This window comes from Labeo rohita, chromosome 1 (assembly GCF_022985175.1).
Source record: "Labeo rohita strain BAU-BD-2019 chromosome 1, IGBB_LRoh.1.0, whole genome shotgun sequence".
NCBI classification, from domain to species: domain Eukaryota; kingdom Metazoa; phylum Chordata; class Actinopteri; order Cypriniformes; family Cyprinidae; genus Labeo; species Labeo rohita.
The window spans coordinates 37,654,567-37,670,337 of NC_066869.1; the positions used below are offsets into that span (position 1 = coordinate 37,654,567).

Consider the following 15,771-nt stretch of genomic DNA (forward strand, 5'->3'; position numbering starts at 1 on the left):
AAATAAATGCAGTCTTGGTGAGCATAAGAAACTTCTTTCAAAAATATTAAATAGCTATCAATAACAGCCATTATTTAATTACTTTCATACTATAATGGAGCTGTTAAAATTCACAGAAAATGAAATAAAGTATGACTAGGGTCCCTAAAGATCATTCAGGCTGTTTGTTTCCCTTCTTGTTTCTGACAGTTGCTGTCATTTTCTGGCAGGAATAATTGATCTAAATTGCCATCAACACAGCATGTACTGCTCTAATCACAGATCAACACATTCAAGCATTGATCTCCCTTTATAATTTAATGTTGAACATTTTAATTATTAAGTTACTAAGTGTCTTTGTGTGTATAATGAGTAAATGAATGCATGCAAGACAAACACCCATTTTAGAGAATAATTTATTGCCAGTAGTAAAGCAGTTAAGCTAGTGGCAGTATTTAATAAAAATCATAAAACAAGACCATAGCATTGCTCACACACACGCAGACCCTGAAAAAGTCACATGTCTGTGAATAATCTCGCACTATAAATATATTGGGTCCCATTTTCATGGTCAAAAAAATAAAGATGTTCCAAAGTCACAATTTACAAACAACAAATAAAAAAAAGAAAACATAACACATCACAAAAATATGCAGACGTCCTTTCAGAAATGAACGCGTGTTGTGACGATCACACATTCACATCCTTGACATTTTTTATTTATCTTTTTTTTTTTTTTTTTAAGTTTCTCTTATGCTTTTTTTCTTTGCTTGTGAATGAACATACAGTAAGGCTGATAATGACACACCATTGACTTGGTACACTACTTTTTCCTGTCTTTCTTTTTTTTGGAAAAAAAAAAACAAAAACAAAAAAACAAAACATATCTACAAAACCTAGTAAAACCTCGAAATCAAAACTGTACATTAAAATTTACATTACAAATGAATGAGGATTTGTATAAAAAATCAGTTTGCATGGTTATATCTATACAAATACAGATATCACCTTGATGCCTAAAATTATGGTTTTCTCCCATTATCCATGACAATATATCAGTTACATTTTTTGTGTGTAAATTGTACATCTCAGCATGATCTTGTGCATGATGATCAACGTATTATTTAATGGCACAGCCAAGTCTAATGTTCTCCCAAATACTGTTAAATAATAATATTATTAATAACAGCCCACAAGAGCTACCGAGGAGAACTCGTGTTTAAGCAAGTCTTTTCAAAACCCCTCTCCAGTGAGATACAGATGAATACGATGTGTGCGTTTGGATGTTTGGCATTTACGTTAAGTGTAAGACTACATTTGTGTACCGTGTATGTCGTGTGGTTATGGTTTGAACACACAGTTAGTCTCCTGTAACAGGGTTTCATTTAGGCACTTTTGATATTCTGGATCCAGTGTCAGACTTCAGTATGCTGCTGATGTTGAGAGTCCAGCGGCGGTATGACAAGCCTCTGAAACTGCGCTCCCTCCTCCTCTCCACCGCTCTCGTAATCGCTCATCATCACTTCTGACTCCTCGCAGCAGGCGGACATGTCCGAGCAGGACGCCGTGGATGTGTACAGCGACAGCGACATGTTATCGGCGGCAGGGGGATCGAAGTCGCGGCCGTAGCCCAGCGGGAAGCCTCCGCGCCGGTATCCGCCGGTGGAGGACGAGGTGATGGTGCTGGTGGGGTTGGTCTGGGGTTCGGGGTCTGATGAGTAATGATGGTGGGGTATGAACTGGGTGAGGCTGTAGAGTTGGGGTAAGGGCGGGCGCTGCCGTACTCCAGACCCTCCGGGACTAGAGGGGGCGCTGTCGAGCTCTCGCGTAGCGGACTGTAATGTGTCGTAACGCTCCCTGTACTCCGGCACGGGCGGAGGAGGGGGCAGGTCGTCGTGCGAAGGAAAGTCGTCAGGAGGGGGAGGGAAGTCGCTTTCGATGTCGTATCCGCCGGGATAGTAGTCCGTGTCCAGCAGGGCGGGGTCACTGTAAAGGGTGGGTGGCGCCTCCACTACCTCATACTGAGGAAACTCCTGGATTCCAGGAAGTTGAACGCTCGGCATCCAGTCAGATGTGTCCCAATGATAGCCTGTCGGACAAAAATAATCATAAGTATCACAGTGACAAGCCACAATACGGGAAGAGAAAAATTGTATGATTAGAAGGTTTTACACATTGAAAAATGGCTGGGGTCAATTCAACTCCAGAGAAAATCGATTTTACTTTTAAAAGAAAATAAACCTGAAAATTACATTCATAACCTGTTTTACTTAAAGGGATAGCTCACCCAAAAACAAAAATTCTGTCATTAATTACTCCTTTTCGTCGTTCCAAACCGGTAAGACCTTCGTTCATCTTCGGAACACAACATAAGATATTTTTGATAAAATCCGAGAGCTGACCCAGCAAGGCAACTGACACATTCAAGGCCCAGAAAGGTAGTAAGGACATAGATAAAATATCGACTAACAATAATTGATAAAATAGTCCATGTGACATCAGTGGTTCAGCCTCTAAGAAAACAAAAATATCGACTTTATTCAACAAATTCTTGTCTTTCGAGACGTCAATCTTCGACCACGTCGTGGTACTCATGTGAATGTTCATCAAAGACTGAGAAATTGTTGAATAAATTGTTATTTGTGTCTTTGCACACTAAAGTATTATTGTAGCTCCATAAAATTAAGGCTGAACCACTGATGTCACATGGACTATTTTAAGGATGTCCTTACTACCTTTCTCGGCCTTGAATGTGGTAGTTTTGGTGCTTCGCTTCTATGTAGGGTCAGAAAGCTCTCGGAATTCATCAAAAATATCTTAATTTGTGTTCTGAAGATGAATCAAGGTCTTACAGGTTTGGAACGACATGGTGGTGAGTAATTAACGACAGAAGTTTTATTTTTTGGTGAACTATCCCTATAGGGCTTCTGCCATAACTTTTGTTACACTACTGTTATCTGACATTATGAAGTCATTTTTTTTTTTTTATTTAAAATAATGTGCACTTGTTTCTATATTAAATAATAATAAAAATAATAAATGTGACCCTGGACCACAAAACCAGTCTTAAGTAGCACGGGTATATTTGTAGCAATAGCCAACAATACATTGTATGGGTCAAAATGATCAATTTTTCTTTTATGCCAAAAATCATAAGGATATTAAGAAAAGATCATGTACCATGAAGATATCTTGTAAATTTCCTAATGTAAATATATCAAAACTTAATTTGCTAATTGCTAAGAACTTAATTTGGCAATGAAGTTATTTCAATATTTAGATTTTTTTTTGGACCCTCATACTCCACATTTTCAAATAGTATCTCTGCCAAATATTGTCCAACAAATCCTATCAAACAAATCGACCCTTATGACTGGTTTTGTGGTCTGGGGTCACAAATATATATATAAATAGACTAAAATGTTAATAATGTTGACTTGAATTCAACCTGAAATTCACAGAAAATCTTCCCATGCAAATTTTTTTTATTACAATTTACTCTGTGTAAATAGAAGTTGAATTGACTTCAGGACTTCATAAACCACTCAGTTAATAACATTCAGGTCATTTAAAACCAACAGCATGCAACGTCAGTATCACACCAACACAATGCAGATCATTCACCACTGCACAAATAATACTGGAGTGTACACAAAAACACACATCACACATGTACGTAAACAATAACTCTGAATATGCATATTGTTTGTAGATTTACAAAACAACCTTGACACATGACAATTAGTCAATACTTAAAATATCCATTTGTCCACATTATATTATTAGGGAGAGTGTTTTATGGTTATTATTAAGGAGTTAAGGGGAATTTTTGGGAGACACACACACACACACACACACAGGTCTGGTTTGCTATTCCTGTGGGGACTCTCCATAGGCGTAATGGTTTTTCTACTGTACAAGCCATATCACTAGATCTAAACCAACCCTACACCTAAACCTACCCCTCACAGGAAACTTTTTGCATTTTTACATTATCAAAAATAATAATAATAATAAAATAAATAAAAACTCATTCAGAACTCATTCTGTATGATTTATAAACTTGTTTCCCCATGAGTTGGTGTGTATTCAGGTTTAAGTCCCCACCAGGATAGAAAAACACACACAATTTTTTCTTGTGACAAAGAGCTGTGACAAAAATTGCACAAAATCCATTCATTTCTAAATACCAAAAAGACATGAGCTGATTCCAAGAGTTAATTTGATGCTATTTTTGTCACAGATTTTGTGGACATGCAGACTTGTGTTATATTGAAGGGCGTAACCAAGCCAAAATGAAATAAAAAAATCAAATCGAAAGGCTTCAGGCAAACTGTACAAAATTAAAATAATAAATCACCTCTTGGGTTCTTGTGTTCATGAGCCGAGAATGACTCTTTTAGATAAAAGGCAAACAGAATTGCAGAGGAAGGAGAGAAAGAGAAAATGTCAAATACTACAAGATTGAAAACCACTGTGGAAAAAAAGAGTGCAGAACAAGATGGATACAAATGTAAGAACTACGAAGGTATATGAAGATCTTCATGCCATTTGCTTGCACAGAAACATTGCATATCACAGTATGGTGGGAAAGTGAAATCTTGGTACTGCAAATTAACTGAACAATCATGTACCACTGAAAACAAATGAGGCACCTGACTGGGAAATGAGGCATTTGATAGATTTTTTGTTTTTAAGATTTAGTGATTAAGCCATTTTAAATTTCTTTGTCTTCATAATTTGGGTGAAGAAAATGGCATTTCGGATACCAAATAATCACCCACCAAACATTTAAGACACAGATACCCATCAGCATTGAAGCAGCAAAATAATACCTTCTTTCTCCACCGAGTCAACAACAGAGCTGACAAGGTGGATTACTGTCACTAGGGAGGCTTGCAAGAAGGGCAGATAAGAGAAATCTAACATTAATTTTTCAGAAGTAAACATGACAGGAAACACTGGAAGTCAAGATTGCAAGGGAGAGAGGAAACAGAGACAAAAGCGTTTCTCACAATGACATCTGACAAAACATGGTTTTGGACTGATTGACTGGCACTGTCAGAACAACAGATACTAACTGGTTTTATGGGGTTTTGGCTTTTGACAAGGGTGTGATCTGAAGGATGGGTTAATGGCAGTGGGATTCGGTTGTGTCGGTAAGGCACGTGTCTGGTGGAGGACGGTGGGAGTGACGGCAGACGTTGTGCTTATGATTACACACATTAACAGAGCGATGAAAGGAAGGATCAGGAAAATTCTCAAAGATAAAAGAGAACAAAGACATTCTCTGGCCCCAAACCAAAACCAGCAAATGGAGAAAAATGAAAGAAGCAGGGTTGACACTTCAGAGGAATATACGAAATAGGAAATATGAATAATCCATTTAATATAACGCATTAGTGTTTATCAGAGATTCAGTGGGGGAGTTGTTAGGTCAAGGTCAGGGGTTGAAAAGGTCAAATGAGGGTCAAGAGTCAATGGTTAGACGACTGTAGTCCCTTTCACATGACTCGTGTCAGGGGTGTGTTATTTTAAAAAATAAAATAAAATATAAATATTAGATCAAACACACTGAAATAAGAACTAAAACTGAAATGTAATAATAACTTAATTACAAAAGATTTTGACTAGAGAGTCTGATCCAGTGCAAATCTTTTATCTTATTTTAATTTTTGCACCAACACCGGCTTCATAATGATACATCCTGCACATAGTCCATTAACCCTTTGTTTCAAACAGTCAGTAGCAATGTTGTTTACTGACCTGAATAAGATATTTCACATAAAAGATGTTTACATATAGTCCACCAGAGAAAACAGTAGCTGAATTTATAAAAATGACCCTGTTCAAAAGTTTGCAGTGTTGTTACCTGAATGATCCACAGCTGTTTTTTTAGTGATAGTTGTTCATGAGTCCCTTGTTTGTCATGAACAGTTAAACTGCCTGTTGTTCTACAGAAAAATCCTTCAGGTCTCACAAATTCTTTGGTTTTCCAGTAATTTTGTGAATTTCGATCCTTTCCAACAATGTCTGTATGATTTTGAGATCCATATTTTCACACTGAGGACAACTGAGGGACTCATACGCTACTATTACATAAGGTTCGAATGTTCTCTGATGCACCCGAAGGAAAAAAGGCTACAGAAGAAAGTTACATGTTTCTAGAAGACAAAATGAGTTAAAGTTACCCTGATCTTCAAATTCCAAAAGTTTTCACCCCCGGCTTTTAATGCATTATTTTTCCTTCTGAAACATCAGTGAGCATTTAAACCTTCTGTAATAGTTGCATATGAGTCCCTCAAATACAGAAAAAGGCTGCAATACCAAGGAATTTGTGGGACCTGAAGGATTTTTCTGAAGAAGAGCAGGCAGTTTAATTGTTCAGGACAAATAAATAATGTCTATATGTAAACATCTTTTATATGGAATATCTTATTCAGGTCAGTACTAAATACTATTGTTTATTTAGTACTGACCTGAATAAGATATTCCATATAAATTATATATATATTCCAACATGCATGTTATATTATCCCTCTTATTGTAGTAAAATAACATTTTGCAGATGAAAGGGGGATGTAAACTTCTAAACTCAACTGTACAAGGTTGCATGGGATATGCTAAAGCTTGACAGTTTGTTCCCTGCAGTTCAATGCACTGGGGAACTTTGCCATAAGTCATGTGAAAAGGCCTTCAGATACAGTAATCAGGATCAACATGTTGTGTTGTGTGTGCTGTAGACCCATCATGTGTACTTTTCATACCCTGCTTTTACACTCTGAGCTGATGTCTTCAACCATCCATTGGCTTCATTAAGAAACAAAGAAAGGAAGGGAAAAAAAGAAGAGAACAGATCCAAAATATGAATTTCACACAGAGAACTAATATTGATACTATATAGGTCATTCTCAGATGTTGCCTTGAACTGATGAAAAACTGAGAAGTTGCTGTCTGGGATGGCGAAAGAAAAAGACGAGGGGCCTTAAAGGGAAGACAAGCTTTTTTCTTTTTATGCATTGAGAATTTCGCAGGGCCTTTAGTGATCGCTTCCTTCCACCGTGGGCGAGTGTTCACTTACGAGCAGGCCTCTATTTAAAACCTTGCTCTGTGTCTGTGGTGGGATTTGATCCAAATGGGAGCTGAAGCCCCAGTGCAGCGATAAGGAAGAGAGAGAGAAACGACATAACACATGACCCAAAATCATATCACCCTTTACACTTGGTTACATCAGTAAAAGAAAGACAGACAGGGTTAGCAGATGTTCAAAAAGAAAAAACTGTGAAAACATGATCAGCTGTATAGGGGTCTGTCAACTAAAAGAGCATGCAAGAGATCTAGATTATGTCTGGAATAAAATACTAGTACTGTTTCTACACTGTGTCACAAAGAATCGTACAGTATAATTCATTCTGATATCTGGAAAAAAGGCCTAAGAACATGTCACAGAAGTATATTCTGCAATTTACGATCTATCAGTCATCTGTGATGAGTAAAAGCAAATGCATGGTATTCCATACGTACCATTGTCATCACATGACTCGGACTGGAAGGAGCTGAGAGAGTGGACCTCAGACATGCTGCCTCTGGTGTTGTAAGGATGACATGCACTGTCCTCAACTGGTTTCTTACTTAGACACGGGTCCAAGTCCACTACTTTAGCTGTGAGGAGTGAAAAAAATGAGAAGAACAGTCAATCTCACTTTCTGAGCCCAAGAAATAGATGTCTTACAAGTCACAAGCATAGCATTTGGATTCCGGATGGGTTTCTGTACATACCATCGTAGTCGTAATCCCAGCTGGGCTTCTGTATGGAGTCGCTGTCTGACACAGAGTTGGAGGGTGGAGGAGGAGGCAGGTTGGGTGCTACACTACAAACAGCCACCGTCTTCCTGTGCCCATGCACTGAATCGGGGTTGAAGGTGCTGAATTCTGGGTGCTCGGGTATGGCTGAGCCCTCAAACGAGTTGCGGTCCAGATTGTTGCGGGAGTCACTTGGAATACTGGGAGTGTAGGAGATGGGCCGTACAGGGACCTGCGGCGGGATGTCGGAGTAGATGTTTTTGTTGAGTTTGGAGTCAAAGTATGGCCGATGGAGGAAGGCGTGCGATGCTCCTGTGCCTACGCCGAGCTTGTCGTCATCGTCGGATTTGGATTTTGAGCGCCGGCAGATGCGCTTGCGAACCACGACGAAGAGTAGGACGAGAAGGAAGATGCTGGCAACGAAGACGACGATTCCGATTACTTCCTCCAGGCCAATGTTCCAAGAGGTGGAGACGAATTCGTTGCGGATTTCAGAACGGAGTTCACAATGCCGCCCACTGTAGCCCACAGAGCAGTTACAGTTGAAGGAGCCGTATGTGTTCTGGCAGTGGCCGCCATTGCCACAAGGGTTCTTCAGACACTCATCTACATCACTGAGGCACCTAAACACACACACACACACAAACAAACATGTACTGTAAATACACATTCATATTCAACCTACAGTATCAGTTTGGAATTAATACGATTTTTTAATGTATGATTTCTGCGACTGTTTAACGCGGAACGTCATGGAATTTGGATGAATAAATCAAAAGTAAGTCACAACACTTAAATCAAAATGAGATATGCATTATTGTCTGTGAATATTAAGCCACAAAGTACTATTTAAATCAATGTTCTGCATGTGTTTGTGTGAATGAATGGTGCAGATGCACGGTTTCGTTTATTACGTACATACTGAAATGCACAAGACGCTTGTGGTGTTTTCAGCCTCTGCCGCCACAATATATGAGTACATTAAAACATAGAACTGCTCTGAGAATCACTTTTTTTTTTAAGTTTTTTTTTTGGGCTTTTGTTACTTTATTTTTCATATAGCACAGTGGAGAGATGACAAGAAAGCGGGAGCGGGACAGGCAAAGGACCTTGAAAAGGGAATCAAACTCGGGTCGCCGTGAGCACAGTTGCGCTGTATAACCACAAGGCTATCGGCGCTGACCTCTGAGAGTCACTTCATCAGAATTTTGCCATTTCATTTGAGAAAAACTATTGTCAGCATATACAAACAGAAACTTAAAGGTCTTCATGTCAATCCGTCAAAATAAAAGTTTGGTTTAACTTAAGGACACTGTGACAGAAATAAATTACTTAATGTAAAGATAGTACTACTACTACTAACACATTTATTATTAAAACTAGTGCTGGGCAAAGATTAATCCAAAATAAAAGTTTTTGTGTCCATAATATATGTATGTGTACTGTGTATATTTATTATGTATATATATATAAAGACACATACAGTATATATTTTGAATTTATATTTTGTATTTACATGTATATATTTATATTATATTCATATAATATATATTATATATAAATATATTTAATATATAAACATAACATTTTTTCTTAAATATATATATCCATTATCCCATGAAACTTCAGAAAACCACTTTAATATGCTGATTTGGTTCTCAAGAAACATTTCTTATAATTACCATATTGAAATCTTTTATAATATTATAAATGTCACTTTTAATCAATTTAATGCATCCTTGCTGAATTGAACATATTAATTTCTTTCACTTAAAAAGTCTCATCTAGCCATCATCTCAGGAGAAGTAGCATCTCATAAAGAAGCTCTTCATTATGCCCATTTAATATATTTTTGACTTAATCGATCAAGTCTCACAGGTTCATTAGATGGGTCAAAAGATATACCTGTCTCCTTGGAAACCTGGTTCACACTCACACACGGGACCATCCAGGCTATCAATGCACTTTCCGCTGTTTTTACATGGGTTATCCGTGCAGTATGGACCCAGCTGACACCTGATGGAAAATTACAAAGAGCAAAACGTCATTCAGAAACTTCACACTCGCACAACTTTAGATAAACTTTAAATAAGAAGAACTGTGTTTGGATAGTTTTTAATTGCAGCAGAAATTTCTCAAAGAGAAAATTGATTCTGTCTTACTGAATTAAATCTGATTATCAATCACATCGCCTCCCAAAGCTTCTGATTAAATTTCTAATTTAATAGGAATTACTGAGAATGCCACATGGATTTCTCAAGTATTCTTCTCTAGTTTGACTTACACCATGCATATTAATAAAGTTTAATTTATGAAAATATTGACAGAGCTTAGTTTAATTTGGCTACCCATGGAGTATACAAAGTGTCATTAAAATGGAAAAAGAACTAAATTAATGAAATATCAAACTTTAAAAATAATTACATGAAGAGGAACATGGTGTAATGCTATGTGGTCAAAGTAAAATTTAAATTTTAATTAAAAGTATTATGACCAAATCAGAGATTTAACATTCAGAAAAAGAATGAAAAGTAGACATTTACAACAGTGTCACATAATGGAGATTACTGAATATTTGTGTATTCAGACAAAATAACTGGGCACTTAAGCCATTCTTAAAAATGTATGAATGTTATTGCACAAACTATCAAACTAGATTATCAAAAAATAGTACTATCAAAAAAGATTTTGTTCTTTTTAAAAAAAGATAGCACTAGCACAAGATAAGTGTTTAAGCTATCAAACTTTAAGCCATCAAACAAGATGAAATATTAATGTTCTAAGTTAATAATAAAAAGTACCTGAACATGTTTTTTGATTAATAAAACTGAACTTAACCATTTAAACAAAGTCTAGAAAAATTTAAACATAAAAATATAATTTGGAAAAAAACAGAATTTGGGAAAAAATATATCAGATTTTATAGGGCTTTTATGCTTGACACAGCTGTGTTTATTTGATCCAAAATACAATAAAGTGGCAAAAAAATACCTGAACACCATTTAAAATACAAAAAGTTTTCAGGTCAAACTTGAAGCACATCTACAGATAATTCAATTAATTTGCACCTACGTCTACTAAAAATGACCGGGACGTCACATCATTTGATTGCAGGTACAAGTGTCGCTCAGTGTCAGAATAATTTCTGTGTTCAAATGTGCATGTGTTCTCACCGTTGGCCAGAATACTGTCCTCTGCACTGACAGTAGAAGTCTCCTCCTCGTGGGATACACGTGCCTCCATAGAGGCAGGGATTTGAGGCACAGGGGCTGATAGTGACTTCACAATGAGTGCCCATGAACGCAGCGGTGCACTTACAGAAATATCCTACAACACACAATAGAGCACAGCATATTAGTCACTCCTATTTCTGACTGAACTGCAATTACTAAAAAATGGGCTACAAAAAGTCAAACATACCACCGTTTGGCAATGATGAACATGTGCCTCCATTGGTACAGGGGTTACTGGAGCAGCCCTGCAGTGGAGGAGCCAAGCTGCATCCGGGAGCCGCCTCGACCAGCTCCTCCAAGACTGAGTGAACTCCTCGAACCTGAGATAGTGGCAGCTCCCTTCCATTAAACACTATCCCCTCCAGACAACCCCGCAGCCCATTTACCACAAGTCTTCCTGAGCCGGATGTTGGCCGTGCGTGACCCCCAAAGTACATGCTGGTGTCCAGGTTGAGGGTGCGGAGAGTTCCCGGAGCTTTGCCGGACGCGGCGTGGACCTGATCTAGGACCAGTCTAGCGTAGTTGCCATCCACCTCAAGAGAGACAGTGTGCCACTGTCCGTCGCTGACCTGGGTACTGTGCACAGACACCACTCCGGGACCACTGCCACAGTCAAACTTGTACTGGAGGCGGCCGTTTACAATCTGAAACAAACACAGATAGTTTACTCATGCTGCCCCTATATTAAAATAACAAACATCTGAGATCAATTCAAATAGTATCTCAAATTCACATTTAGCCTATTGACAGCCAAAATATTTTACATTTACATATTTTAAAAACTGATAAATAGCTATTTATTATATTGTGATATTATATTATGCTATTTAAAAATAAAATAACATATCAGCCTATGCAAACATGTCCATTAAGTTGTATTTTGTATGTATAAATATACACAACCTAGTAAGTCACCTAAATAAACAACCAAGGTCATTAAAGCGCAAGCCATGTTTTGGGTATGATATGAATGTTATTTTTTGCACATTTTTGGGCAGCACAGACATATTCTGTGTCAGCACCTTTTTGGACAGAAAACAAGCTTATAACGGCCAAAATGCGCCTATAAAAATTAATGTCTGAGTAGGCAGTTTATTAGTTATTTTTAAACAGCTAAAAAGATGAAGTACTTGAAGTGTGATACTGAATTATTTTGCTAATTACACAGATTAAACAGATGAAATGAGGAATGATGCTTCAGGGATAAGCAGAAACAGATTATTATAATGTAAGAGCAGGGATATGTCACTGCTTGCATTTCAGTCCCAGACTCCTTTGCTCTTTCTGTCAGTTGTGTGGTTTTCTCTCACCAAAGTGGAATGCGTGAGAAAGAGCTCCCCTCTTTTCTCCCAGCTCCAGAATAACTCTTTCTGTTTTCTCTTCTTTTTTTGGAAGGATTGAGGGGGTTAAGAGTACACACTCACCTCCAGTATGCTGTAGTCTGTGCCTTTGGCGTACATGACAGTAGCGTGGGTGGAGAATGTTCTCAGTCTGAGGGACAGCTTCATTTCTTCCTTATTCTCGTTCTCCATTAGCCTGTACCGTGCATATCCATTTCCGCTGAATGTCAACGACTGGCGCTCTAAAACACAGAGCAAACCAAAACAAATTATAAGTGATGTTATCATAATGTCCGCACCCAACATTATATTTCTAACACATGTCCATTTCATGACCAAAATATTAGTGCTTACAATACTGTAAAAAACACAAATTTATAATAAATAATAACACAAATAATAAATCATAATAATTAGCCTTTAACTGCCTACATAGCCTAATAAGTGCTCAAGCACACTGGCAGATATAATTGTGAATGTGTCAGGAAAAAACAGCAAGTATTAAATGTTTTAATAATTTATTGATAAACTAACGCTTTCTTTGTTTTAGCCTTAAGAGGTGAAGTCGGCGACACTGACTCGCCATCTCTGCAGTAGTGATGTGCCTGTATGCATGTTTCATACATGCATGTTTCATATATTACCCCATGATTTACTCACCCTCAAGCCATCCAGATGTATATGACTTTCTTCTTTCGGACGAATAAAATTGGAGTTTTATTAAATAAACGTTCTGTCTCTTCCAAGATTTATAATGGCAGTGGTTGGGTGTTTTAATTTAAGTCCAATAAAGTGCATCCAACCATCACAAAAAGTACTCCACACAGCTCTGTTGGGTTAATAAAGGCCTTCTGAAGCAAATCAATGCATTTGTGTAAGATAAATATCCATTTAAAACTTTATAAACCGTAATATCTAGCTTCTGCTTTTGTACATGCGTACAAGACACTGGAATTCCAGTGAATGACATAGGATGTAGGCGTAGCGTAAGCTCTGGTGAGAAGTGACAAATGTGGAAGCACAGTAGAGAGCAAAACAAAACACTGGTCAAAAATTAAAAGTATAAAATGGGGATTTGTAAAATGTCGGAAGATTTTGATATAAGCCAAGAGGAGACTGGTTTTCCCGTTCTGTAAACAAAACTTGGTTCTTGTGAGACTAGCATATTCTCACTGGAGCTCATGCTATACCTATGTCTTAAGTCATCTGCTGGAACACCACTATCTTGTGTACCAGTTAATGGAAGCTAGAGATTATAGTTTATGAAGTTTTAAATATGGATCATTTACTTACTGTACACAAATGCACAGATTCACTTCAGAAAGCCTTTATTAACCTCCTGGAGCTGTGTGGAGCACTTTTTATGATGGATGGACGCACTTTATTGGACTTCAAAAACTCAACACCCATTCACTGACATTATAAAGCTTAGCAGAGCCAGGACATTTTTTAATATAATCATCTAAATGAAAAAAGTCATATACACCTAGGATTGCTTGAGGGTGAATAAATCATGGGGTAATTTTCATTTTTGGTACTATTCCTTTAACCGTATGTAAATGATACCAAAATAACACTGATCTCTTTACATGGTTTGGTCCTCTTATTTACAAGTTTAACTCAAGCAATATGTATACTTGACTTCGCAAGTACCACCAAAAAAACAATGGAGACTTCTATAAGGTCCTTTAAAAGAGAGTGTGGGTTGCACTAATGTGTGTTCATACCTGAGCACTCTTCTTGTTTTCCCTCAGGACAGATGCATTTGAATTTGTTGTGCGTAGGGTCTTCTACACACTCCATGCCATCAGGACAGGGGCTTCCCTCACAGAGCTTACTCAGAACAAGACACTCAGTTCCTATAATCAGACATACAGTGTTATCATCACTCTAGACTGGAAGTGAAATACATCTTTAAAATATTTATCGTCTGTATAGTCATTACCTTCACAGAGACATTTCGAGGTGCGCATGTGACGTGGCGTAACAAAACTAATCCTAGCCGTGCTGTAGGCCGACACTGCTCCCGTCTCCAAAGAAACAGTCTCTTGACAGTAACTAAGAGGACAGTCCAATCCAGCACAGAGTTTCTTCACAACACGCACAATACGGACTCCAGTCATTTCTTCGATCACCCCAACTGAGGCGTTCAGCTTCCTGTACACTACCTCCTGGGGCTGGAATGGACTTCCTGACCTTTCTAGAGCTAGAAGTACTTCTAGGTCACCGGAGGCATCAGCAGCAGGTTGCAAGCTGACTAACTGCACGTCTCCGCGTCTGACACCGGCGATGTTCCGCAAAGCCCGCAAAAAGTTCCGCCAATAATCTCCGATAAACTCCTCCGGTGCTATTGCAGAGAATCGCACAGCGATGGAGTTATCGAGCGCTTGTGCTGTCGCCTGCCGTACGTGAATATTGACTCGGGCAGCTGCAGTAAAGCGACCATCTGTCACTGTAATGTTAAGGACGTATTGACCAGCGTCCAGATTCCCACGGGCTACAAGTTTCCCATCAGCAGAGGAGACAGAGAAGAGGCCAGAGTTTTCGGAGGTGGAGGAACTATCGGGTACGAGGCTGTAGGTTAGAGTGTCGTAAACATCCTGATCAGTGGCGTGGATTTTACCAAGGACCCCACCTGAATATTCGTCAGTTGCTGTGGTGATAAAAATGTCCAGGGGAAGAATAACAGGAGGGTAGATGCTCTCCTCGATCAAACGTACACTCACAAATGCTGTGGAGACCAATGGTGGCCGACCGCTGTCAGTTACCTAGGGCAAAAGAGTAAAGAGGTTTAGAATTGAGAATTCAGAATTGCATTAGTTTCATACTCAGTTGTCAAATCCACAACACTAATTTTAAACAATAGTAATAGTGATATTCACCTTAGCATGCACTGGTAGGAATTTACAGAAGGAAGAACTCATAAAAGAGTCTAATTTCAAAACACAGCTAATTGTTTTCATACCTCCTATGGTATGTCTCACTTTACAGCACAGAACAGCAGGCATTATAAATGTTGTTAACTAAAACAATAGGTTATTAAGTCTTCGAACATATGGTGCAAAATTATCAAGTCAGCTGTTTGAAGTGTAATTGACTATTAAGGGCAGAATGACTTTGGCACTTATTATCAGTCTCTCCATACAAAATGTGCAGTCACCATCAGTAGAGGGAGCAATTGAGCCTGGATTTACTCTCATAACAATGTATAGCTGGACAAGTTTGAGAATTTCATATAGCTTGAGATGGCATATTATCATATATAAATTTACTATCAAAAGTGGTCCATTTCATAGAGTGACCTACCACTGAAAAAAACAACAACAAAAAAACAGAACACCTAAAAGACTAGGAGACTAGGAATAAGACAGCTGTGATTATTTTCTTATAGGTTCACTCCTCTGCTCAGGTTTTCA

General features: G+C 38.2%; 1 protein-coding gene across 11 annotated transcripts in view; it reads right to left on the bottom strand.

The window, feature by feature from the left end:
- Positions 1-377: 377 nt before the first annotated feature.
- Positions 378-15,771, bottom strand: part of fat1a (FAT atypical cadherin 1a) — a 94,628-nt gene continuing 79,234 nt past the window's right edge. For 3 of the 11 annotated variants that reach the window (XM_051127549.1, XM_051127305.1, XM_051127391.1), the window contains 10 exons: positions 14,301-15,123; positions 14,083-14,214; positions 12,440-12,597; positions 11,203-11,659; positions 10,956-11,109; positions 9,688-9,798; positions 7,759-8,405; positions 7,504-7,641; positions 4,340-4,375; positions 378-2,068 (listed from right to left, as the gene is read on the bottom strand). In XM_051127549.1, coding sequence (XP_050983506.1) covers positions 1,395-2,068; positions 4,340-4,375; positions 7,504-7,641; positions 7,759-8,405; positions 9,688-9,798; positions 10,956-11,109; positions 11,203-11,659; positions 12,440-12,597; positions 14,083-14,214; positions 14,301-15,123 — 3,330 coding nt within the window. In that variant the 3' untranslated portion in view covers positions 378-1,394. The other 8 variants (XM_051127637.1, XM_051127473.1, XR_007829067.1 and 5 more) reach the window with 7 other exon arrangements.